The sequence below is a fragment of the Neofelis nebulosa genome, chromosome 2 (genome assembly GCF_028018385.1).
Source record: "Neofelis nebulosa isolate mNeoNeb1 chromosome 2, mNeoNeb1.pri, whole genome shotgun sequence".
Taxonomy (NCBI): Eukaryota; Metazoa; Chordata; class Mammalia; order Carnivora; family Felidae; genus Neofelis; species Neofelis nebulosa.
In genome coordinates, this window is record NC_080783.1 from 204,988,035 (window position 1) to 205,012,090 (window position 24,056).

At 49.8% G+C, this 24,056-nt stretch overlaps 1 protein-coding gene across 2 annotated transcripts in view; it reads left to right on the plus strand.

Moving 5' to 3' along the window:
- The first annotated feature begins 1,045 nt into the window (after positions 1-1,045).
- Positions 1,046-24,056, plus strand: part of TCEA3 (transcription elongation factor A3) — a 38,101-nt gene continuing 15,090 nt past the window's right edge. Inside the window, exons 1-5 of one of the 2 annotated variants that reach the window (XM_058718674.1) lie at positions 1,046-1,242; positions 6,573-6,635; positions 7,346-7,451; positions 7,929-8,067; positions 17,070-17,132. In XM_058718674.1, the coding sequence (XP_058574657.1) occupies positions 1,174-1,242; positions 6,573-6,635; positions 7,346-7,451; positions 7,929-8,067; positions 17,070-17,132 (440 nt within the window). In that variant the 5' untranslated portion in view covers positions 1,046-1,173. The remainder of the gene's footprint in view (positions 1,243-6,572; positions 6,636-7,345; positions 7,452-7,928; positions 8,068-17,069; positions 17,133-24,056) is intronic. The other variant, XM_058718675.1, reaches the window with a different exon arrangement.

Consider the following 24,056-nt stretch of genomic DNA (forward strand, 5'->3'; position numbering starts at 1 on the left):
TGCCCGTTCCTACCGAAGTCCCAGGCCACACAGCAGCAGTCAGAAGCCCATGAGTTGTGACCGAGGCTGGGTCAGGGTTCTCTAGAGTTTTGTCAAGAAAATCTGGAGATGTCACTGAACACCCCATGCCACAGTGCCCTACTCTGTACACACTATGAACCACTTTTCATGCTTCCCTCTCAGGTCCCTTAAAGCCTCTCTCCCGCACAAGGATCACTTTGCATCAATTAAGCTCACTAGTTTAGGACTTTTCCTGGGTCTGCTGGGGACACTTGGAAGGTCCTTCCACTGGAATCCAGATATGTGCACAGCTGCGGGGGCACAATTCTGCTTCCTTCCTTTCACCAGAGATGACCCTTCCAGACCCAATCCCAGTAGGGAGCCAGTGGCCTGACCCTGAATAAAGGGCACCCACGCACCTGGGTCAGGATTTCTCAAAGCCGGGTGCACCTAAGTATCTCCCAAACCCTCGCTACTCAGAGAGCAGTCCTGGAGGCCGCTCCGCCCGTTGCGCTCCCGGGAGCTTGTTAGAAATGCAAAAACCTCACTGCAACAAACAAAATAGAAACAGAGGGCCTGGATACACGCGTGTCCCCAGGCCATGTGCACGAATGAGTGAGCAGGGGGTACAGCAGAGCTGGATTTAACGATCGTGCACGAAATATAATCCGAGGGCACCAAGATGCCTGCACCTGGGCATAGGCGCGGAGCTAGGTCCCGCTTTGAGCTGCGATCTTGCACCGACGCGGGAGCCAGGACTCCTCCTAGAGCGCCCGGGGCACCCTCAGGCGCCCTCCGCGCCGCGACTGCCTCCTGGGTCCGGGGACCACGGCCTCCCCACTTGCCAGAGAGCACTCCTTCCCAAATCTCCCTTCGGCAGAAGGGCCCAGGTGGCGGGCGCTCTCTCGAAGCCTCGTCCCTCTCCGCAGGCCAGGCCCGCCGGCGCGGGCAAACTTTGCCCGGGCGAGTCCTTGAAGTCTATATTTAGTGCACGTCACCCCTCCCCCTGCGGTCTAGAGGCGGGCGGGCCGAGAGGGGTGTGGGGGGAGAGCCCCGCCCCCGCAGGCGTGTGTGTCGTGTGGGTTTGGGGCCCCGCGCGGTTGCGCGCGCCCTCGGCCTTTGCGCCTTCCGCAGCCCCGGCGCCCCTCGCCCCGCCGGGCGTCGTGCGCCAGCATGGGCCAGGAAGAGGAGCTGCTGAGGATCGCCAGAAAGCTGGAGAAGATGGTGGCCAGGAAGAACACGGTGAGGCTGCAGAGTTTGGGCCACAGCCCCCGCCCCCAGGAGGCGCGGCGCGTGCGAGCCTGGTGTCCCGGGGGCGCGTGTTGGCGGCGCGCCCGGGAGGCGCGTGCGGGACTCGAGGGAGGCGCGGCTGACGCAGGGCTCAGCGCCCCTTGGGGACTGCTGGGGACCCCAGGGTGGGTGTGTGCACGGCCCAGGGCGCTGGGCAGGATCTTGCGGGACCGCAAAGACGAGGCTTGTGCATGCCCCTCTGGACAAGTGGGGTTCGGGGGCGCTGGGTAGCTTCTGCAGGGCCCGGGAAAGCGAGCGAAGAGACCAGGACCTGGAAAAGGACTTTCAGAGTCCGGGGACTCACGGCGGCGTGTGCAAAGCCAGGGGAGCGGCGGCGACAGCGGGGCGGGGGAGAAAGGGGAACGGGGGAGGGGGGATGGTTTACAAAATCCTGGATGGCCCGAGAAGGGGCAAAGAAACTTGAGCTGATGTGGGGTGCTGAGCCGCCTCTATCCCTCACCCCGGTAGCGGATCTGGAGGAGAGCAGCAAGGGACCTCCGATCCCACAACCTTACAGCTTGGGGCGCCAGGAGAGGTTCTATTTGCAACTTTCCCTTAACTTGGCCGCAGGGTGGGGCCCCGGGCAGGCTGGGGCCGAACAGGTGCTGGGCAGCCGCTGCGCCCTAGGCGGGGGGGGGGGGAAGGGGGGACGGGCTGGAGGCCTGGGCTGTCGGGGCCGGGGGAGGGGGAGCCGGACCCAGAGGGGAATCAGGACTGAGGGCCCTACCTGCGGATACCTGGACTCTCAGGCCGACTTGAAGTTAATGTTTGATCCTCTCCCTGATCTTTGCCTCAAGCTGGAGGCCACCGGGTTGCCTGGCCAGAGCAAACTTGGCCTTCGGTCTGCGAGGGTCTGGGCACACCCAGAGAAGGAAGAGAGGAGAGGGTAGCCCATGGGACTGTCCCCCCACCTCACCCTGTACCAGGGCCCTCCCAGTCCCATCTTCCATAGCCAGGTGTTGGAACAGGACCTGCCTTTCCAGCGCATTCTAGATGTGACTCTTGGAGCTTGGGGGAAGGGATGGACCTAAGAGAAGTTTTAGAGCAGGGAAGATGGAAGAGTCCCATGGAGTGTCAAGCTACCCTGGTGTAGACAATGAGTTGGTGTCCATACAAAGGCCAGAGTTACCAGTTTCCTCATCTGTAAGAAAGATACGAGATTATCTGTCTCCTGGGCAGGAGTGCCTCTGCTGGCAGTGGTGAGGGTGGAGAGATGTAAAACCTCCTGGAGGACTTGAACTAGTGCTGGGTCAGAGTTAGAGAATGACGCCTGCTTTTGCACAGCCAGGAGGGGCACAGAAACCTGCCGAGTGCTGGGAACCCCCTCACCCACACATTCCCAGCCTCCACCCACCCCCCCCCCCCGCCCGTGCCGGGATCCTCCAAAACCAGTGCAACTGAGCCTCAAGTCAGAGGGCACTTTCCCAACTGGGGGTGACGGAGCTCAGCCCGGGTCTTCTGAGCTCAATGCCACATCACAGTCCTGTCCCTTGCTGACTCCAGACTTGAGCCATGAGATTCTGGGCTTCCGGGGCGGGGTGGGGGAGGCCGGGACACCTGAGGAAAGGCAGTTTTGGGGAGTAGAGCTCTGGCTGAGGAGGAAGCCACCTGCCCTGGGTTCCCTCTCGCTCCTTTTATGGCCCTATGCTCACCACTCTGCTTCCCTGTCTGGGCCTCGATTCCCTCTTCTGTGAAATGGGAAGAGGAAACTGTGTCCCTGGGGGATGGATTCCTGAGGAAGTACCCAGAGCTGTCTCCCGGAAAGAGGCAAGCCTGGCCACAGGGTCTCTGTAGCACAGAGCTCGTCTGCAGCCACGTCTGCGCCTGGGCTCTTGGCAGCATCTGGGTGGGCACAGAGCTCTGGGCCTGTGGCTGACGGAGGTGGAGACTGCTCTGGGAGCAAAAGTGGGCCCGCCCAGCAGTGGTTAGAGAGAGGAGGACACACTTCCTGTAAGAAGACGGATAGTCCACGTTGCAGCTCAGGCCTGGGGTTCACTGCCAATTACTGAAGTCCCAGCAACTTTCTCAGGGCTTTTGTCAGACGCTGTGCGTGTGCACCAACTGGAGCAGCTTCAGGCATACACCAAACAGTCACAGCTACGCATACACATAATTACAGGCAACAAACATAGCCACACACACGCACAGCCACACACAGCAATAGCTAGACAAGCATCTATACACATAACTGCATGTGAGTCGTGGCACTGGTACTGACATGATAGATACTGACATGATAGATACACGGACCCGTATGTTTACAGAAAGACACGCATGCGTGCACAGCACAGCTACCCCCATACTTGCAAAGTTACGGACTTAGCAAACAGCCACAGTTTCACATCACAGGCATCTCCCACAGAGAGAAACAGACACACTGTGCTTCGAGCTGCATTTACACAGCTCCACACACGGACTAAAGATACTGCTCGCTGCATATCCCATCCCTGTACACAGACAGACACCCAAGTCAGCTCTTGCACACGGCTTCGCAAGTCCGGCTGCACTGAGGCTCCTGGGATTCTCCAACATGACCCAGTTGTACAGTGTGACATTCAGAGATGCACACCCCGTGGTGAGCTGGAATCCGCTTAATGTCCATTGTTGATTTTTTTCAGGAATTTTGCAAGCTGGTTGTTAAATACAGCCATTATTTTATTTTATTTTTTTTAGTTGATTAGCGTTGACGCGCATTGCCACTTTGGTTTCAGGTGTACAACATAGTGATTCATCAACTCTATGCTATGCTGTGCTTACCACAGGTGTGGCTACCTACCATCTGTCACCATACAAATGCTGTTAAAATACCATTGAGTAGGGGCACCTGGTGGCTTAGGCGTCAGGCACCTTCGGCAAAGGTGATCCAACTTTGGCTCATGTCATGATCTCACTGCTCGTGAGTTTGAGCCCCACGTCGGGCTCTGTGCTGATAGCTTGGAGCCTGGAGCCTGCTTCAGATTCTGTCTCTGTCTCTGTCTCTCTCTCTCTGCCCCTCCCCTGCTCATGCTCTGTCTCTCTCTCTCTCTCAAATATAAAATAAAACATAAAAAAAATTAAAAATACCATTGACTATGTTCCCTGTGTAGAGCCATTATTTTAAAAATTAAATGATATGCTTCCAGTTAAATAAATCCTATTAAAAACAAAGGACATTTAAAAATTAAAAAAAATAAAAACAAAGGTAATACACACTCCAAAGTCATCACTTCTAATTATTTTACTACATTTCACTCTCCATGGTCTAGAGGTTCTGTTATATCAATATGGTGGAAATCCTAGTATAACGGCATGATAGGGTACATTTCTTCCTAGTGCCTCCTTTTAGTTCAGTGACAGCATATTGGTAGCTTGAAATTGACCTACAAATCAGGCGGGTTTTTTTTTTTTCCTTTGAGAGCTGGGTGTTGAATGTTGACCAACATGGCACCACACTACTCACGTTGATATTCCATAACTACACACATCTAGACAGCTTTTCGTCCATACTTACACAGGTTAAAGCTGAAAGGCCTGAGTTTGAATCCCAGCTCGATGCCTTGTAACTTTGGGCAAATTATTTAATCTCCCTGTTTCTTGGGTTGCTCATCTGTGAAAATGGGGTAATAATTCAGTAAGAATGAGAGTAGTAACAGTACCTACCTCGCAGGGCCAGTGTGAGAGTTAAAGGAACTAATGCAGGTGAGATACTTAGAGCAGTGCCCAGCACAGAGCAAGCCTTTCATTGGTGGTCCATGCGTGCAGGGTTACACGCAGGCGTGCACATCCACAGGTCACGCCTCCAGAAACATACTGCTAACCCATGTTCCAAGGGAGGCTGAGGGCTGACAGAGGGCAACCCTTGGGATGTGGTCCTGGCAAGGAAGCCTGGCAGGGCGGGCATTGGCTGCTGGAACCACACAGTGAGACCAGGGCAAGGGGCATACAGGACACAGTCAGCTGGTGCTCCCCAGGGAACCCATCTCAGGCCAGGGGGCGGGGCTGGCCTCTAGGAAGTGGGTGCAGGAAAGAGAAGGCTGAAATGGGGCATGGGTGGCCCAGGGCCTGACAGCCAGCAGATTTTCAGATCTGAGGCTCCTTTCCTCCCGTCACCCCCTCCCTTCCCACCTTCCGCTCTCTGCTTTATTCATTCACTCAGGAAACACTGGGCTGTGTGCTAAACCCTGACGTTTCAGAGATTAAAACAGTCCTCCTTACCCAAGAGAAATGAAATGAGAGCGTATGTCCACACAAGGACTTGTACATGAATGTTCCTGGCAGCTTTATTTGTGGTAGGCCCAACTGGAGACTAGCCCAAGTCCCATCAACAGGTGGATGGATGGCGGAGCCTGGCTGACTCAGTCGAAGGAGTGTGCGATTCTTGATCTCAGGGCTGTGAGTTCGAGCCCCATGTTGGGTGTAGAGAGCACTTAGATAAATAAACTTTAAAAAATCGTTTTAAGTTAAAACAAACAGGTGAATGGATAAGCAAATTGTGGTGCGTCTCTACAATGGAAAACAACTCAGTAATAAAAAGAACTATCGATCTACACAGCAACGTGGATAAATCTCAGTTACCCTGAGTGGAGGAAGCCAGATGAGAAGGCCCATTGCAGTACTCTTTATATGAAATTCTTTAAAATGCAAATGCTTCTAAGTGACAGAAAACAGAATCGTCGTGGCCTGGGCCTGGGTTGGGGTACAGGGAGGGTAGGTTACAAAGGGGCACAAGGAAACTGGGGGGTGATGGTTATGTTCTTATCTTGATTGTGGTGGTGGTTCCCTGGGCGTACACAAACGTCAAACGTGCGGTTCGTTGCATGTCACTTACACCTCAATAAAGCTGTAAAAAAAAAAAAAAAAAAAGCCATGGCCCTCACCGTGCAGAAGCTCTCAGTTAGGAAGCGGGAGGATGAGGAGGTAGTCACAGAAGCAGTAACAAGAAGCCACAGTGATTAATCTTAGAGGCGAGATGGGCATGCATGGCCAGTAGAAGGAACAGCAGAACGAGTGGCAGGGGTCAGGGTGAGCGGTTAGGGCTGGGCCCTGTTCAGAAGGGCGAGAGGCCAGCTGGGTGGTGGGAGGTGAAGTTAGAGAGCTGGTCTGGGGCAGAATCTTTTGCCTCTGTCTCTCTGTCTCTTTCTGTCCCTTGCCTGGCCTTCAGCCACTTGTCTCCCTATATCCTGTTGCTGGGGCAATCTCCCCCTACCTCCTGCACCCCTCTTTCCCACCGACACCACACAATGTCAGAAAGGGGCCCGGCGCAGAACCTATGTCCTCCGTCCTCACCTTGTGGCCTCCCACAGGAAGGGGCCCTCGACCTTCTGAAGAAGCTGAACAGCTGTCAGATGTCCATCCAGCTACTCCAGGTGGGGCGGGGGTGGGAAGCCTCGGGGGCAGTGCCTGGGGATGGGGAAGTAAAAGACGGGGCGGGGGGAGACCTCCAAGGTGGAGTCTGGGAGGAATTTCTAAGGGGAGGACCAGGGGCAGCGGAGGTCTTGGGCTCTGAGGGTGGAGACTGAGGCATTTAGATGGGGGCAGGGCACCTTTCACGCATAGGAGGTCCTCTGGGTCTGTGAGAAAGATCGGTTTGCTTTCCTTGAATACCCCAATTCCTCAGGCCCTGGGGCTGTGGGATCCAAGGGGCCAGTGATGCAGGGAGAAGGAAAAGTCACCCAGTTTTAGATCCTCCCCGTGTCACCCCCACAGCCCCCAAGCATTACCAGAAGCTCTTGGCCCTGAAAAAAATCAACACAGATCCAAGCTGTAGTAGCCAGAGCTGTGTCTTAAGCTGAAGCTTGAACTCAAAGACACCAGGAGGTGGAAATGGTGAGGGGTCATCAGCAGCAGCCCAAACCACCACTGCCGTCAGTGCACAGGGCTGGGCCTTGGGCACCGGACCTCACGGAGAGCCACAACCAGGGCTGTGACCCCAGCCACGGGTTAGGGCTGAGGCCCCGGAGAGGCTGGGGCTGGGGCTGGGGAAAGAGGGTGCGGAGCCAGGGCAGGACTTGCCAGCTAGGGCAGCCCATCCTGTGTGTCCGTGCCAAGACCAGCCCCTGACCCTCTCGCTTTGCAGACAACCAGGATTGGAGTCGCCGTTAACGGGGTCCGCAAGCACTGCTCAGACAAGGAGGTGGTGTCTTTGGCCAAAGTCCTCATCAAAAACTGGAAGCGGCTGCTGGGTGAGAGGGGACAAGTTTGACTCTGGCTGTGTTTTGCTCCCAGTCCCTGGGAGGGGACCATGCCTGGCCTATAGCAGGCACTCTGTATGTTTGTTGAATGACTTGACAAATGACAGGTGACCTTGTAAGTGGGGAATGCCCGTGTTTGTCTACACAAATGCGACATTTGTAGACGTGTGAGTTTTTGTGTACGTGTGCCTATCTGTGTATGTATTTCTGTGTGCTTGCGCGTGGATGTATACAGCACATGTCTACATACACACATTTGTGTGCAGACGTCTTTCTGTCTCGCTGTGTGAGCGTGGATTTGCACACAGATGGCATGTGGTATAAATGTATTCTTGCGTGTGTGCATGTGTGTCGGAGGCACGGGCGACTGTTCCTGCCCCTGCCCTTTGCTCCTCCCTCCCCCAAGTCCCGCGGGGACCTGCTGAGACAGAGGTGACTTTGAGAACAATGTCATGCTTTCATTTCCAGACTCCCCTGGACCCCCCAAAGGAGAAAAAAGAGAGGAGAGAGACAAAGCGAAGAAAGAAAAAGGGCTTAACTGTTCTGATTGGAAGCCAGAGGCAGGCCTTTCTCCACCAAGGAAAAAACGGGAAGATCCCAAAGACAGGTATTTTTTCCTGGGGTGGAGAGAAGGGGGCCGGCATGTGTCACGTCCTCTGTCAGCATCTCTGTGTATATAACTCGTTTGATCCTCACGCCCCCAGGAGGTGGCTGTTGTTCTCATCTCCTGCAGTGCCCCTCCGTGGGTCTTGTTTGGCTCAAGCAGACAGACTCAGAAGACCCAAACAGGCCATTCCTGGCACTGGCCTCACCTAGAGGGCTCCAGGGCCAGCAGGGTCGGCCCAGGCGTTTCTCGTCTACTAGGGAACCAACCACACAGTGTCCAGACCTAGACTCCCCTCCCCAGGTACAGGGTGATGACGCACACCACAATGTTGGGGGGTCTTTGTTAGAAGACAAAGCTGCCAGGATCCCAGCAAGGGCAATGACCAGCTCCAAGATTCACCGTACTTGGGGCAGCCCAAAAGCTATGCTTTTCTACCTATTATTTATATTTCATTCAGAGCCCTTCCTGTCTACATGTCATTTACCAATCAGGGCTCACTTGCTAGAAACAGTGTTGCCTACCTAGAAACACAGCTGCCGCCCCACCCCTGTCAGAGTTCCAGGGAAATGGGGCTAGGAGCTTACTTAACCATAGAGAAAGCAAGGTGTTTTGTTGGCTCTTTGTTCCACATTTCCATTTCGTGACAAGGAAGCTGAAGGTTGGGGAGCAGAGACTTCCCCAAGATCACACAGCTGTTATGTGGCTCAGTGGGAGTCCGGTCTTTGTCAGACCTCCCCAGACCTCTGCTGAGAGGAATAGTTGTTTTTCTCCACTCTGTGCCCCTTCCCCCTTGCCCACCTAGCCAGGGTCCCCCAAACTGCATGACTTTCAGATAGACCCAGATGCCTTACCCGTGACAGTAGATAAAAGCCTTCATCAATGTAGAAATAAATCCTACCTGTTCCCTATCTGACCGGACCGCTTAATTCCTTGGGGGGGGTGGGGTGGGGGTGGGGTCTACCTGTGTTCACCTAAGAGATGAGAAGGCAATATTAGATAATACTGAACAGTCTCTGGTAGTACTAGATAATTAATGGTAGGTAATATGGAGAATACCATCTGTGATTTATCATCATCTTTAATGAACACACCTTTGACCCAGGCTAGCCACTATAAGGAATCATTTTCAGGAATTAACCAGATCTGAACTGAGAACTGAGTTCTGAGTTCTGAACCAGAACTGAGCTCCTAGCTGGCTGAGTCGAAGAGCATGCAATTCTTGATCTTGGGTGGTGAGTTCAAGCCCCACACTGGGTGTAGACATTACTAAAAAAAAAAAAAAAAAAAAAAAAGAACCAGATTAAAGCATAAACACTATATATGTGTAATATTTTTTACTGTCGTTTCTGAAACATCTTTAATCTCTGAACCCCTTTTAAATGAATGTTTGTTATAATCCTATAAAACAAGTGTTTTACAGAAAACACTTTAGGGAATGATGCTATGGAAGGAAGATCTCACCCAGAGGGAGACATACCTCCTCCAGGTTACCCCCAGTTTGGGCTGTGAAAATAGCTGTGGGGCAAGATGTCCTTCCGTGCACAGAAGAATCCCACATACTGAAAAACCACCTACTATGTTCAAAAAGCCCGTGGAGAGGCAGGGCTGGATAGAAAAATATTTAATGACGTGGGAAAATGTTCACTAAGTATTACGAGAATCTCTATGTATGATATAGTATATATAGTATGACCCCATTTTTATAAAAATTAAGAAAGTGAGAGGCACCTGGCTGGCTCAGTCAGAAGGGCATGTGACTCTTGATCTTGGGGTCGTGACTTTGAGTCCTACGTTGGATGTAGAGTTTACTTAAAAAAAAAAAAGTTAAAAAATTAAGTGAATTTTGCGTGCATGTATAGGAACAAAGACGGGAAGGATATATACTAGGGTGCTAATAGTGATTATATCTGGGTGGTAGGATTGAGAGGTTTTTTTTCCTTCTTGTTAATTGCTGTCTTTCTCATTTTTTCCAATAAATACGTACTAATTTTTACAGAAGAAAAAAAAAATGAAACTTTAAAAAAAATTTTTTTAAGATTTTTTAATTTACTTTTGAAAGAGAGAGACAGAACAAGTGAGAGAGAAGCTGAGAGAGAGAGACAGAGAATCCCAAGCACACTCCATGGCGCCAGTGCAGAGCCCGATGTGGACCTCGGCCTCACGAGTTGTGAGGTTATGACCTGAGCCGAAACCAAGAGTCAGACGCTTAACCGACTGAGCCACTCAGGTACCCGAAACTATTTTTTAAAAAACGAAAATATATCAGGGTGCCTGGGTGGCTCAGTCGGCTAAGCGTCTGACTCTTGATTTTGGCTCAGGTGATGATCTCACGGTTTGTGGGTTCAAGGCCCGCAATGGACGCTGCTGACATTGCAGAGCCTGCTTACGATACTTTATCTCCCTCTGTCTCTGCCCCTCCCCTGCTTGTGCGCACTCTCTATCTCCTCTCCCTCTCTCAAATAAATAAGCATTAAAAAAATTTTTTTTAGGGGTGCCGGGGTGTCTCAGTCGGTTGAGCATCCGACCTCGGCTCAGGTCATGATCTCACAGTCCATGAGTTTGAGCCCCGCGTCGGGCTCTGTGTTGACAGCTCAGAGCCTGGAGCCTGCTTTGGAATTTGTGACTCCCTCTCTCTCTGCCCCTCCCCCATTCATGCTCTGTCTCTCTCTGTCTCAAAAATAAATAAAAACTTTAAATTTTTTTAAACACAAAAATATATCTGTGATTATAATTAAGAAGAGCCTCATAGTCTACTTTGTACAATAAAATTGTAAAATCTGTATTGTTGGGTTTCTTTTCACAATGATCCCATATCGCTTTTGAGATCAAAACAAATAATAGCATTTAAAAAAGTAAACAAGGGGGCGCCTGGGTGGCGCAGTCGGTTAAGCGTCCGACTTCAGCCAGGTCACGATCTCACGGTCCGTGAGTTCGAGCCCCGCATCAGGCTCTGGGCTGATGGCTCAGAGCCTGGAGCCTGTTTCCGATTCTGTGTCTCCCTCTCTCTCTGCCCCTCCCCCGTTCATGCTATGTCTCTCTCTGTCCCAAAAATAAATAAAAAACGTTGAAAAAAAAATTTAAATTAAAAAAAAAAAGTAAACAAGTAAGAGTGATAAAAATCTGTCGTGGAAATAATGGAAAATATAGAGAAGTAAGGGAAAAATCACCCACATTCCCCCCACCTAAAGATAATCGCTTGATATTTTGGTGTATGGGTTTTTTTTTTAATTTTTTTTGTGTTTTTTTTTTTTTTAATTTTTTTTTAACGTTTATTTATTTTTGAGACAGAGAGAGACAGAGCATGAACGGGGGAGGGTCAGAGAGAGGGGGAGACACAGAATCGGAAGCAGGCTCCAGGCTCTGAGCCATCGGCCCAGAGCCCGACGCGGGGCTTGAACTCACGGACCGCGAGATCGTGACCTGAGCCGAAGTCGGACGCTTAACCGACTGAGCCACCCAGGCGCCCCTTTTTGTGTGTTTTTATTTTTGAGAGAGACAGAGAGACAGAGCAAGTGGGGGAGGGGCAGAGAGACACACACACACACACACACACACACACACAGAATCCGAAGCAGGCTCCAGGCTCTGAGCCGTCAACGCAGAGCCTGACAGGGGGCTTGAACTCCTGAGCTGTGAGATCATGACCTGAGCCGAAGTCGGACGCTTAACCAACTAGGCCACCCAAGCACCCCTCTGGTCTTTCTAAAGTGAAATACTTGTCAGATGTTTCTGTAAACTTTTTTATGTTTGTTACTTTCATTTTGCTCATTTTGCAATTTTGTGCCACTTGGAGAAATCCTGACATTTCACTTTTCGTATGGCGTGTTCTGTTTTTGCAAAGGGGCTAGAAGTTTGGCTGGCAGGGACCCCTGGAGCCCCACGGTGCCCAGTGCGGAGTTAACGCTGACTGCATATTGCTAGGCCAACTGTATCAGCACTTCCTGTGTTCATGCTCAGGCTGGTCTGGTCACATGTGGTTCTTAGCACCTTAGCTAATGAAGGACCAGGACGGAGAGGGGTCTCATGGGATGAAATTGAACGACTAGGGGCTGGACCTTTGGGAAAGGATACCAAATGGGATATGGGACTAACCTGTAGAATAGGCCATGAAAACATCTGGGTAAAGATAGCAGCCTGAGCACATGTGTTTCCTTTTGCTCCATCCCTGAATCCCACTAAAGATCATTACAGCGATTTTTTTTTTAAAGAACTACAAGGATGACAAGTATGGGAGAGGAGACATGTGGAGAGCAGAAAGCCAAGTCCTGGGCTGGACTTGGTCACTTACACCCCTCCCCCCCACCCAGTCTCTGAGACTGAGTAGTGTGACCTGAAAAATAGTCATTATTTTCTCAGGTTTCTTTCTTCTTAACAATAAAATGTTTTATTTGTAATACATTCTAATTATATTTAATGTTTTAATTTAACTATTTTGTGTTATATTTATTTTATTATACAGGTTTTTACTTGCTCACTGTAGAAAGTTTTAAAAATACAAATAAGAGGGGCGCCTGGGTGGCTCAGTCGGTTGAGCGTCCGACTTCGGCTCGGGTCACGATCTCGCGGTCCGTGAGTTCGAGCCCCGCGTCGGGCTCTGTGCTGACTGCTCAGAGCCTGGAGCCTGTTTCCGATTCTGTGTCTCCCTCTCTCTCTGACCCTCCCCCGTTCATGCTCTGTCTCTCTCTGTCTCAAAAATAAATAAACGTTAAAAAAAGAAATGAAAAAAAATACAAATAAGAAAGTAAAAAATCCATCGTCTAGAGACAAGCACATATAATTATGTATAATCATCGTGTGTTTAAATACAAATATCATTTATGTAATCATTTGTACCCTTCAAGACTTAAAAAAATTTTTTTTAATGTTTATTTTTTTTTTGACGGAGAGAGAGAGAGAGAGAGAGAGCATGAGCGGGGGAGGGGCAGAGAGAGAGGGAGACACAGAATCCGAAGCAGGCTCCAGGCTCCGAGCTGTCAGCACAAGAGCCTGACGTGGGGCTCAAACTCACGGACCGTGAGATCATGATCTGAGCCGAAGTCGGACGCTCAACCGACTGAACCACCAGACTTTTTTGTATGGGTCATCACTACCCATAAAAGACTTATTATATCAATAACATGGAAGTATGCTCTGTATATTATTTTGTAACCTTTCTGCCTACATATATTTATTTCAACAGGAAGGCATGTGTACTATAAAAAGTTTAGAAACTAGGGTGGCTCAGTTGGTTGAACATCTGACTTCGGCTCAGGTCATGATCTCATGGCTTGTGAGTTCAAGCTCCGCGTCAGGCTCTGTGCTGACAGCTCAGAGCCTGAACCTGCTTTGGATTCTGTGTCTCCCTCTCTCTCTGCCCCTTCCCCACTTGCTCTCTCTTTCTCTCTCAAAAATAAACATTAAAAAAAAAAGTTTAGAAACTCAAACACAAAAGAACAGAAATAACCACCATTAACATTTTGATGTGTATCTTTCTCATCTCTTGAACCTATAAATGTACATTGGAAGGGCACTATATAGACAGTTTTGTAACCAGCATTTTCCATTTGACAACATCTTGACCACTTTCCTGGGACATTAAGCTGTTAATGCTGGTTCACTTTTCGCTGTGAATGAAGCTGTTGCTGAGGCTGAGTGGGAAATGGGGAGGTGGTCTCCCCACCTTGTGGGGAAAATTAAGTCGGCAGTTGAATTAATTTCAACTCTATTGGTGAACTTTTTTGTTTTAGTTTCCTTAATGAGGATTCATTCTGATTATTTATTATGTAAACACTAACCACATTGGTGACGTTTAAAAGAAAAATGGAAAATATTTGTCCACAGTGTGCCTCTTCCATCAACCAAAATGGCTGTCAGACATCTTCTCTTCCGGTCCCGAGCTACTTGCACGCATTGTTTTTCCGTTCCTGTAGGGAAAGTGTACAAACTATGACCTATGACCTCCCTGTTTATTTCCCTTCCTATTGTATCCTAAGCATTTTTCTTGTTCCTGAATACTTTTCATAACGCTCATTTGCCATAACTGCAGAATGTTTCTCTAAAAAAGAAGCAATCTCGAGCATTTGCTCTCAAAATGAAGCGATGAAGAAGGGCCAGAATGGGAGGAGTCTTGGGGGTTGAGGCTCATGGCTTCCCTTCTTTCGAATTCCAGCTTCCCGGTCTGGCCTGCACCTGTCCATCCCCGTGGGCATTCGGGGAGGAACGCCAGAGAGAAACTTCCGGGGTTCAGTGAGGGACCAGAGGGGCGTGTGAAGAAGGGTCTCTCCTCTCCCTCTCTACCTCTTCCCCCCGTGTTTAAGCAGGGGTGAAGGTCTGGAGCTGGATGGGTCTTGTCCACGGGATAATCAGACCCAACCCCTGAAGCTGCCTCATCCACTGTCTCCCACACCACCTGGAGGACGAGGAGGAAGCTGTAAATCCATGCAGGAACATTGCACACTCTGGAAAATGAGAAATCAGACAGCCTAGGACTATGGAGCATGGAGGGTTCTTTGTTCTTCTTCTTCTTTATGTTTATTTATTTCTTTTGAGAGAGAGAGAGATGGTGCAAGCAAGGGGAGGGGCAGAGAGAGAGAGGGAGGGAGAGAGAGAATCCCAAGCAGGCTCCATGCTGTCAGCACAGAGCCCAGTGCAGGGCTCGAACTCATAAACCATGAGATCATGACCTGAACCGAAACCAAGAGTCGGGCACTTAACCAACTGAGCCACTCAGGCGCCCCAGGACTTTTTTGTTCTGGGAGCTGCTGTAGGGACATAAATGTCCTCTTCCCAGCCAGCCCCTGGACGCAGATGCTTTCCTCCCCGTTGACAGGGGAGGGAACCTATACTCAGAGAAGACTGGGATTGCAACTCATGTCATTGCCTCCCTTTTCAGAACGATAACTGTTGTATAGGCTTTACGCACATGGAAAATGAACTGCAAGGAATGACGCTAAACTTAATACTTGTTACCTCGGGGGAGCTTTCTTTTCCCACTTTTAGTTTTTATATTTCTGTATTGTTTGACTTCACGTTATCTGGCAACAAATATTGATAGAGCACCCACTCTGTGCTAGGCACTCTCTTATTCGCTTGGGATAAGCCAATGAATAGATGAGATTGGATTCCCCAGGAGCAGAGCCTGAGACAGATTCAAGTGCAAGGGGCTTACCTGGGAAGTGATTTCAGGAAATGCAGACCAAGGAGTGAGGGAGTGAGACAAGGAAGGGAAGGACACCAGGGTCTGTTAGTGGGCTGGAGAGGGGTCACCTGGCTGGCTCAGTCAGAAGAGCATGTGACTCTTGATCTGTGGGTGGAGAGTTGCAGCCCCACGTTGGGTGTAGATATTATTATTATTTTTTTTTTTAAAAAAGGAAGTGTGGCTAAGTGAGATGGGCAGTGGGAGTTCCAATTTCAGACATTAATTTTATAAAACCAATAAAAGCAGGGCACCTGGGTGGCTCAGTTGGTTAAGCAGCCAACTTCGTCTCAGGTCATGATCTCGCAGTTCGTGAGTTCAAGCCCCCCATCGGGCCCTGTGCTGACAGCTCGGAGGCCTGGAACCTGCTTTGGATTCTGTGTCTCCCTCTCTCTCTCTGCCCCTCCCCCACTCGCTCTCTGTCTCTCTCTCTCTCTCAAAAATAAATAAATGTTAAATTTTTTTATATAAAACCAATAAAAGGGGGAAATATATTAGACATCATAAAAAGAATGTAGCTACATGCATTTTGGAAAATAGAAACAAATTTTCACCTCTGATCCCATCAGCCTAACATAACCCTGGTTGTATTTTCTTTTTTTTTTAAAGACGTGTTTTTATCTTTATTTAGTTTTGAGAGAAAGAGAGAAAGAGGATGCGAGCTGGGGGGAGGAACAGAGAGAGAAGACACAGAATCCGAAGCAGGCTCCAGGCTCTGAGCTGTCAGCACAGAGCCTGATGCGGGGCTCAAACGCACGAACCAACCGTGAGATTGTGACCTGAGCGGAAGTTAACCCCTTAACCGATTGAGCCACCCAGGCACCCTGATATTTATTTATTTTTTAAGTAATCTCTACACCCAACGAGGGGCTTGAGGTCGAGTCGCATGCTGTACCCACTGAGCCAGCCAAGGTTGTATTTTCTTTCAATTTTTTTTTTCTCCTAGGCATTGGTTTTCCTGTGTGACTTTAGAAACAGTATACACCTAATTTTGTGCCCTTTTTCACTTGCCATTTTAACACAGCTCTTCCGTCTCCAAGGCCCATGTGCCCCTCCTCTCCTTCTCCTAAGTAAGGTGCCCACAGGGGAGTCTGAAGCTGATCCAGCTCCTCGTGAGAATAGGCAATCCCGGGAATTCCAGTGTCCGTGGACTGCAGCTAGCCAAGGCCCGCCTGCCTAATAGCAAGAAGGAAGGGAGCCTGCTGAGAATTACTTATTAATAATTAGTAATACCAAAAAAAGGGGGTGGGGCACCTGGGCGGCTCAGTCTGTAGAACATGGGACTGTTGACCTCGGGGTTGTGAGTTCAGACTCCACTTTGGATATAGAGATTGCTTAAAACTAAAAAGTGTTTACTAAAAAAAAAAAAAAAACAAAAAAAAACACAAAAAACTAAAAAGTGTTTACTTATTTATTTTTTTAGAGAGAGAGCGCGCGAATGGGGGAGAGGGGAAGAGGGAGAGAGAATCTCAAGCGGGGCTTGATCCCATGGCCCTGGGATCACAACTTGAGCCAAAACCAAGAGTCAGACGCTCAACCGACTGAGCCACCCAGACACCCCTAAAATCTTTTTAATTATTAGTAATACATGGCATAACACAGGTAACGTATCTGGTACATACTAGGCTTCCTTCCCTTGATTGCTTCGTTTGATGGAGGGTAGGTGCAGGTGACCAACCCACGCCCCCTGGAGCTTCCTCTCCAGGCAGCTCATCCTCATCCCGGCAGGCCTGGCTTCCGGAAGCTTTCTCCCCAGCCTCTGAGCTCTCTAGCTCAGTAGTGGGGCTAGCCTTCAAGAGAATCTCATCTCCAATTTCTGTTCTTTCAGGAGAGACTCTGTGGACTCCAAGTCATCAGCCACCTCCTCTCCAAAAAGGCCATCGATGGAAAGGTAAAGGAAGCCGTGGGTTTCTCCATCCCAGAGGTTCTGTTCAGCATGTGTCCCTCTCTCTGCTTCCATGGAGGAAGCCCAGGGCAGGAGAAAGGAGGAAACTTCATACATTATGTTGCTTCCAAATTCTAGGACCCACGCAGCAAGTGGGCCCCTGAATCAGAGATAGGGCTCCTTCACTGGGGTGGCTGACCAGTCACTGTTGCCCCATCACTGCCTGGGGAACATTCTCAAGGTCAGATTGAATCCAGTGAGGACAGGGGTCTTGAAAGTCTATAACTGGAGTGTGATCTCTGGGTTTGGTTACCCAAAATAGCATAAATCATCGAGTTATTTATTCATCAAATATTTGTTGAGGGGTGGCTATGTGCCAGGAACTGTTCTAGGTTCCTGTCCATGGATATAGCTGTGAGCAAAAGGAAAATCGCTGTGGTCATGAGGCCTATGTTCTAATAAGGAGTGACAGGTAATACATAAGTAAATATGTGACCGGCGCTATGGAAAACAGCAGAGTGAGGGAGGTTGAGAAAGATGGTCATCAAGGTGGTCAGGAGAGTCCTCATGAGCAAACCCTTCAAAGAGATGAAGGAATTAGCCATGCAGATATCAGGATGAAGAGTCAAGATGATGGCTCCAAGTCTTTTCGCTTGAGCACCACCGAGGACGGAGTTGCCCTTAGTTGGAACGGGGAAGACGGTGTGAAATCAGGCTACGGCGGGAGATGCAGAGCTCAGGTTTGGATGCGCTGGGTTTGAGGGGTGTCCTAGTCATTCAGGTGGAGAAGTTGAATGGGCAGTTAGGTTATACTAAGCTAGAATTCAGGAAGAATGTCTTGGGCTGGGAATCTAAGTTTCAGAGTAATTAGCATGTATCTAGTATCTGAAACCACAAACCTGAATGAGATTGCTAAGGAGAGACTGGCTAAAAGAGGGAGTGTGAGCTGTGTTCTGGGGGGAGGTCCGAGGTCAGAGCAGGGAGAGGTGGCTTAGAGGTGGATCAAAGCAAATGATTAGTGTCCAGGGGCCATACTGGATGCTGGGGCAACCGGGTTAGGATATGGTAAGGGTGTTGGCTCCTAGGAGGCTATGGGGAGCCGCTCCATTATTAGACCTAATGTGCCAGTGAGACTGACACTGGAAAGAAAAGAGGCACAAAAATTAGGTCATTTAAGGCTTTCTGGAGATTAAACAGACCCGAGATGTTGATGGGGGCTGCTGTTTGCTCTGTTCCAAAATGGCTGCCGGGGGCCAGCTGATGAGTGGAGGCTCTGGTGAGTGCTGCTTGGGAGTGTGTCTGAGGCCCCATCCTGCCTCTGAAGAAAAGAGTCGTGTGGTCCCCTGGCATTGTCTTCCATGAGTGAGGTCTAAGAACGGAGGCTCCGGCGCCATCCTGGTTCTACACCAGTGGTTCTCGATGGAGAGTCATTTAGAAACTTGTGGAACACTTTTGTCACTCTGACTTGGAGGGGATCTCAGTTCGGGGTGCTGCAACAGGATGTCATGGACTAGGTGGCTTAAGCAACAGACGTGTATCCCTCACAATTCTGGAGGAAGGGAAGACCAAGATCAAGGTGTGGGCCAACTCAGTTCCTGATGAGGGCCCTATTCCTGGCTTGCAGACGGCCACCTTCTCACTGCCTCTGCACCACACACACACACACACACACATTTCTCTCCTTCTTGTAAGGACAGTGATCCTATCATGGGGCCCCCACCCTCATCTAAACCTAATTACCTCTCAAAGGCCTCACCTCCAAATTCTATCACATTGGGGGTTAGGGCATCAACATGCGAATTTATGGAGGACACAAACATTCAGTCTGCAATGGGAGAGAGGGAGGAGTGCCGCGGCATTTTGTAGGCAGGAGCCAAAGATGTTTAATGTCCTAGAACACGAAGGACAGCCTTGCATAATGAAGGATTGATTGTTCTGTCCCCAAAGGAAACACTGATCATTAGTCTAGCTCTGGGTGTGATGTTATAATAAAAACAGTTCATGTTTGTGTAAGGATTTATACCTTCATACTCCTCCCCTGACTTTGTCTGGTGACCTTGAAGTCTCCTGACTCCCTCCCATGATGCACTCTTTTTCTGAAGGTCAGTCAAGCAGACCATGTTTGTCCTTAGAGCAGTTGCACTATTTCCTGCTGGTTCCGTATTGGGGGTGGGGAATCCAGAGGGACAGAAGCGAGTCTTGTAAATCCACCTTGTCCACTACCCGGACTGTTTTCTGCACTCTCTTCCTCTCTATTTCGTCTTTCTCTTTAATCCATCCATCGATCCATCCCTCCAGCACGTATGTTGAGCACTTCCTTGCAAAGTTAGCATCCTCCGGGAGTCAAGGTCGTGTTCACCCAGTGGGTGACTAGTGGAGACCATGGCAGACTGGAAAGCACCTGCCTGTCTGAAGGGGGCGCTCACTGCCCAGCCCAGCTATTTGTTGCTTTATGGAAACGCAGGCTCTGTGTTCCATGTCTTCTGACTTTTTAAGGAAAGCGGGACATCTCAATTTTCATATGAAATTCCCAATTTTAAATATTGACAACATATTCCTATTTTTCTAAGACACAGTAGGGCAAAGAAAACACATCTGGAGTCCACCAGTTGTGGCCTCTAAGCCCAGGCAAAGATTTAAACTCATGACCTCTGCCTTTATAGAGCTAATCACTAGCATGGAGGCAGACACTAAAATACTTTCTGTTTTTATTTTCCAAGTGCTTTTTTTTTTTTTTCAAAAAATGTTTTTCAAAGCTATAACATTCGATGGGGACATAGGAAGAGTGTCTCAATATGACTTGAGAAGTCAAAGAAGACCTCATGGAAGAAAGTGTATTTGTGCTCAGAACTGAAAAATAAAAAGGAGTTTGCCTGGTAGACAAGCCAAGTCTCCCGGGCAGTGGGAATGGAACGTGCGAAGGTGTGGTAACGTAAGTGAGCATGGTGCTCTGGGAACTGTAGCTGGGGCATCAGGGGGCAGAGCACAAAGGGCACCACTGTGACAGTGAGGAAGTTTGCACTTTATCAGCTGCCCTTAGAACCCGGGTGTCTGGATTGACTTTTTGCGGAACAGTCAGGCTTGCCTGGCGGTGTAGTAACGGCAGTGCCCTCGAGGTGGCGCGCAGGAGCAATGAGCAGGCCTCCCGGTGCCTCTGCTCCTACCTGGGGCGGGAGAATTTTTCTAAGGGCTTGGTGATGTCAGATCACAGACTGGGTCTGGCGCTGGCACATCCGGGGAGCAGAAGGAAGCTGTTGATAAATCCGACGCCCCACCCCCACCTCCGCCAGTGATGCCTTCTCTGCAATTTGTCGCAGTTCCCACTCGTGTGCGCTGAAAGCAAAATGAGCCTGGCTGCCTGAAATGCCACCGACGCGTGAATTCCAGCCAGCCGGCCGGCTCCTAGCCGAGGGGAGGGAGAGACGCGGGCTGGGAGCGCCCTGCCAGGAAGGGGCAGTGGGTATGCAACAAGCAGCCTAACCTAACCTGAGTAAGGGGACTCTGGGAAACTCTCTGCCTTTTAGGGACACAGTGAGATGTGTTGAAAAGAATTTGGAAGGCAGGCAGATCTAGGTTTGTGGTGTAATTCTACCATTTGCTAGTTGGATGACCTTGCGCAAGTCAGTTCAGCTCTCTGAACCTCAATCTATTGATCTGTACGATGAGGATAATTATGACCCCCTTTCAAGGTCCTTATAAGAATTAAATGGGGTAATAAGGGGTGCCTGGATGGCTGAGTCAGTTAAGTGTCCCAACTCTTGATTTCGGCTCAGGTCATGATCCCATGGTTCGTGAGTTCGAGCCAGGCTGCAGGCTCAGTACTGACAGCACGGAGCCTGCTTGAGATTCTCTCTCTCCCTCTGTCTCTGCCCCTCCCCTGTTCTCTCTCCAAAGAAACTTTTAAACACATAAATGTGGTAACAAAATGCTTAACGCTGTTCCTAACCCATTTAAATGCACAATAAATGCATAATGCTTGGTGATAATTCTGACACTTACTGTGCAAGCTATATAAATTACCTAACCCTGCATTACTAGAATTCTCTTAGGTGCTTTAATCGTCTCAGAAACTTTCTGAGATGGGTACTGTCGCCATCCCCATTACTCGCCCAAGGTCACATAGCTACAGAGTGGTGGTGTCAGGACTTGACCCCGGAGTGTGGCTCTGGAGCAGCTTGTTCTTAATAAGTATACCACTCAGTGTGGGCATCCCCAAGTGAAAACTGTTGTTATCATGACTCCTTCCACGCAGCATGCGCCAGGCTCCCCTGTGTTGGTTCCCTACTAGTGAGTCCTATAGACACCGAGGATGTGGTGGTGGGGTTTGCAGGTTACTGAGGGGCACCAGGAAGAATCTGGGGCTCCATCATGACTGGAGATGAGTTGGCCTGGGTTGTGGGAGTTGACAGGCACTGACTCAGCTCCCTCTCTCGATCTCAGGGGCAGGGTCACCAGCCTTCCAAAGAGGACCTGTCGCCCACCCAATTCAGCTCTATCTAGGCCCTGTGGGTGTGCCTTTCATCTCTTTGTGGGCAACTCCCTCAACTCACATTCGTTCATTCAACAAAGGTTCATCAAGTGTTGGCCCAGAGCACTGTTCCAGGTGCTGGAAAACAGTGGTGAACCGGCCAAAGGGGTCCCTATACTCTGGAATCTATCGTCTGGAGATGGAGGCAGACAGTGTTTATAAACACACAAACAAGTTAATTATAGACTTGGATAAGTGCTATGAATGAAAGAAATCAGGTCATGCGCCAGAGAGTTACAGGGCAGGGACAAGCTGCTGGGCTGGGCTGGTCAGGGGAGGCCTTCCTGAGGATGTGATATGTGAGCCGGGCCTGACTGGTGGGGAAAAGGACCAGTTGTAAGACAATCTGGAGGAGGAAGAGCCTTCCAGGAGGAGGGAGCGGCCAGTGCAAAGGCACTGTGGTGGGAGTGACAGGTGTATTTAAGGAAGAGAAAGAAGCTGTGCAGTGGGGGGCTTCAGTGAACTGGAGTGTGGCATGATACTAGGTCAGAAGGAAGGCAGGGGCCGATGTGGCAGGGTGGGGGGCTGGGAGGCCAGAGTGAGGAGTTTGGCTTTATACTGAAAGTAATTGGAAGCCATTAGAGGGTCAGAAGCGGGGAGCTATGATATCAGCTGTGAGTTTTTGAAAGGGTTCCCCTGGGCTTCTGTGTGGCAAATGGGTTGTAAGGGGGGCAAGAGGATGTCGAGAGACCAGCTTCAGGGCTACTGTGGCTGCGCAGGTGAGAGCCCCGTGGCCAGGACTAGGGTTGGGCGTGGGGAGATTCGTTCCGGTTGCAGGCAGCCCCTTAAGCTCTAGAGTTTACACCCTTCCCAGCCTTCCCTCCCCCACACCTTTCCCTCCCACTGAAATCTGACCCCAACAGACAGCAGGTTGGGGCTCACGTTCCCCATCCCCTGTGCCCACTGCCAGGCCACTCAGTTGTCAGGCAGGGTGGGGTCGAATCCAGGGTAAGTTGATCTGGAACAGAAAGGTTCAAACTGCATTTAAAAAATAAAGGCCAGGAAATCCCTTTGGACCAAATTTTTGGGAATTCCAAATATAAACCTTAGAAGAGCAGAGGCTTCCCTTCCCAGCCCACCTCACTCCTGAGGCAGCACTGAGGCACCTTTGAGGAACCTCAAGGCTCCAGAGAACACAAGAATCCCAGTGGTCCAACGGTGTCTGTGGTAACAGAGGGCATCCAAGGTCAAGGCAAACAGCAAGGGTTGAGGAACGAAGAGGTCTCCGGCAGAATCTACGTTGAAGAGGGCTCAGCAGGATGTCGGATGTAGGATCTCGTAACCCCATATTTTTAACACTGCAAAGCCTAGGCTACTTGGTCAGCTTCACTCTCAGGCACAATTCCTTGGGCCTGGCTTTTCAGAAGCCCAGCATCGTCTTCCTGAAGGTAAGAAGTGCATCCATACCTCCAGAGCTGCCTGGTGCAGCTGCCCAGGTTGTGCTCTGTACAACCCCAGGAGGTACCCAGCTGACAGTGTGAATGGAACTCCCTGGAATTAAGAAATGCAGCAGCCCTTTAGGACCTTCCACAAGAGTTCAGTGTGGTAAGACCCTGGAGCGGAGGAAGGGGCTCAAATTTCTTCAACTCTCATGAGTCCGGTTTTCCTTGGAGGCCTGAGGGCTGGCCTGAAAAGAGCCAAGACCTGAGGTCGGAGGCGTCTCGACTGCCTGGCCCCACCCCAAGGGTAGTGCGGAAGCAGCTCTGAAAGGGAGGCATTCGTGCAACTATCGCTCCAGCCTCTCACCTGTACCTGTGTCAGCACTTTGTTCTTTTGTCTAACTTTCTTTTATTGTGAGAAGATAGTGTGTAACAGCATGTGCCATTTTAGCCTTTTTTTTCAGCATAAGAAAAAAGATATTTCATCAGGCTGAGTGGAGTAAGATTTACCAGATATGTAAGACAGATGAGTGAGCGTTGTGTATTTCACATTTGATGGTTATTCTTATTCAGTGAAGTTCCTATATAGATTTATTTTATTATTTAAAAAAGAATTCTTAACGTTTATTCATTTTTGAAAGACAGAAAGAGACAGAATGGGAGCAGGGGAGGGGCAGAGAGAGAGAGGGAGACACAGAATCCGAAGCAGGCTCCAGGCTCTGAGCTGTCAGCACAGAGCCCGATGTGGGGCTTGAACCCACAAATCGTGAGATCATGACCTGAGCCAAAGTCAGAGACTTAACTGAGTCACCCAGGCGCCCCAGATTTTTTATTGTGTCAAAATAAACATACCATAAAATGTAGCCATTTTAACCAATAAATATATTTTTTAATGTTTTATTTATTTTTGAGAGAGAGAGTGAGCAGAAGGGGGCAGAGAGAGAGGGAGACACAGAATCTGAAGCAGACCCCAGGCTCCGAGCTGTCAGCACAGAGCCCGATGAGGGGCTCAAACCCACGAAC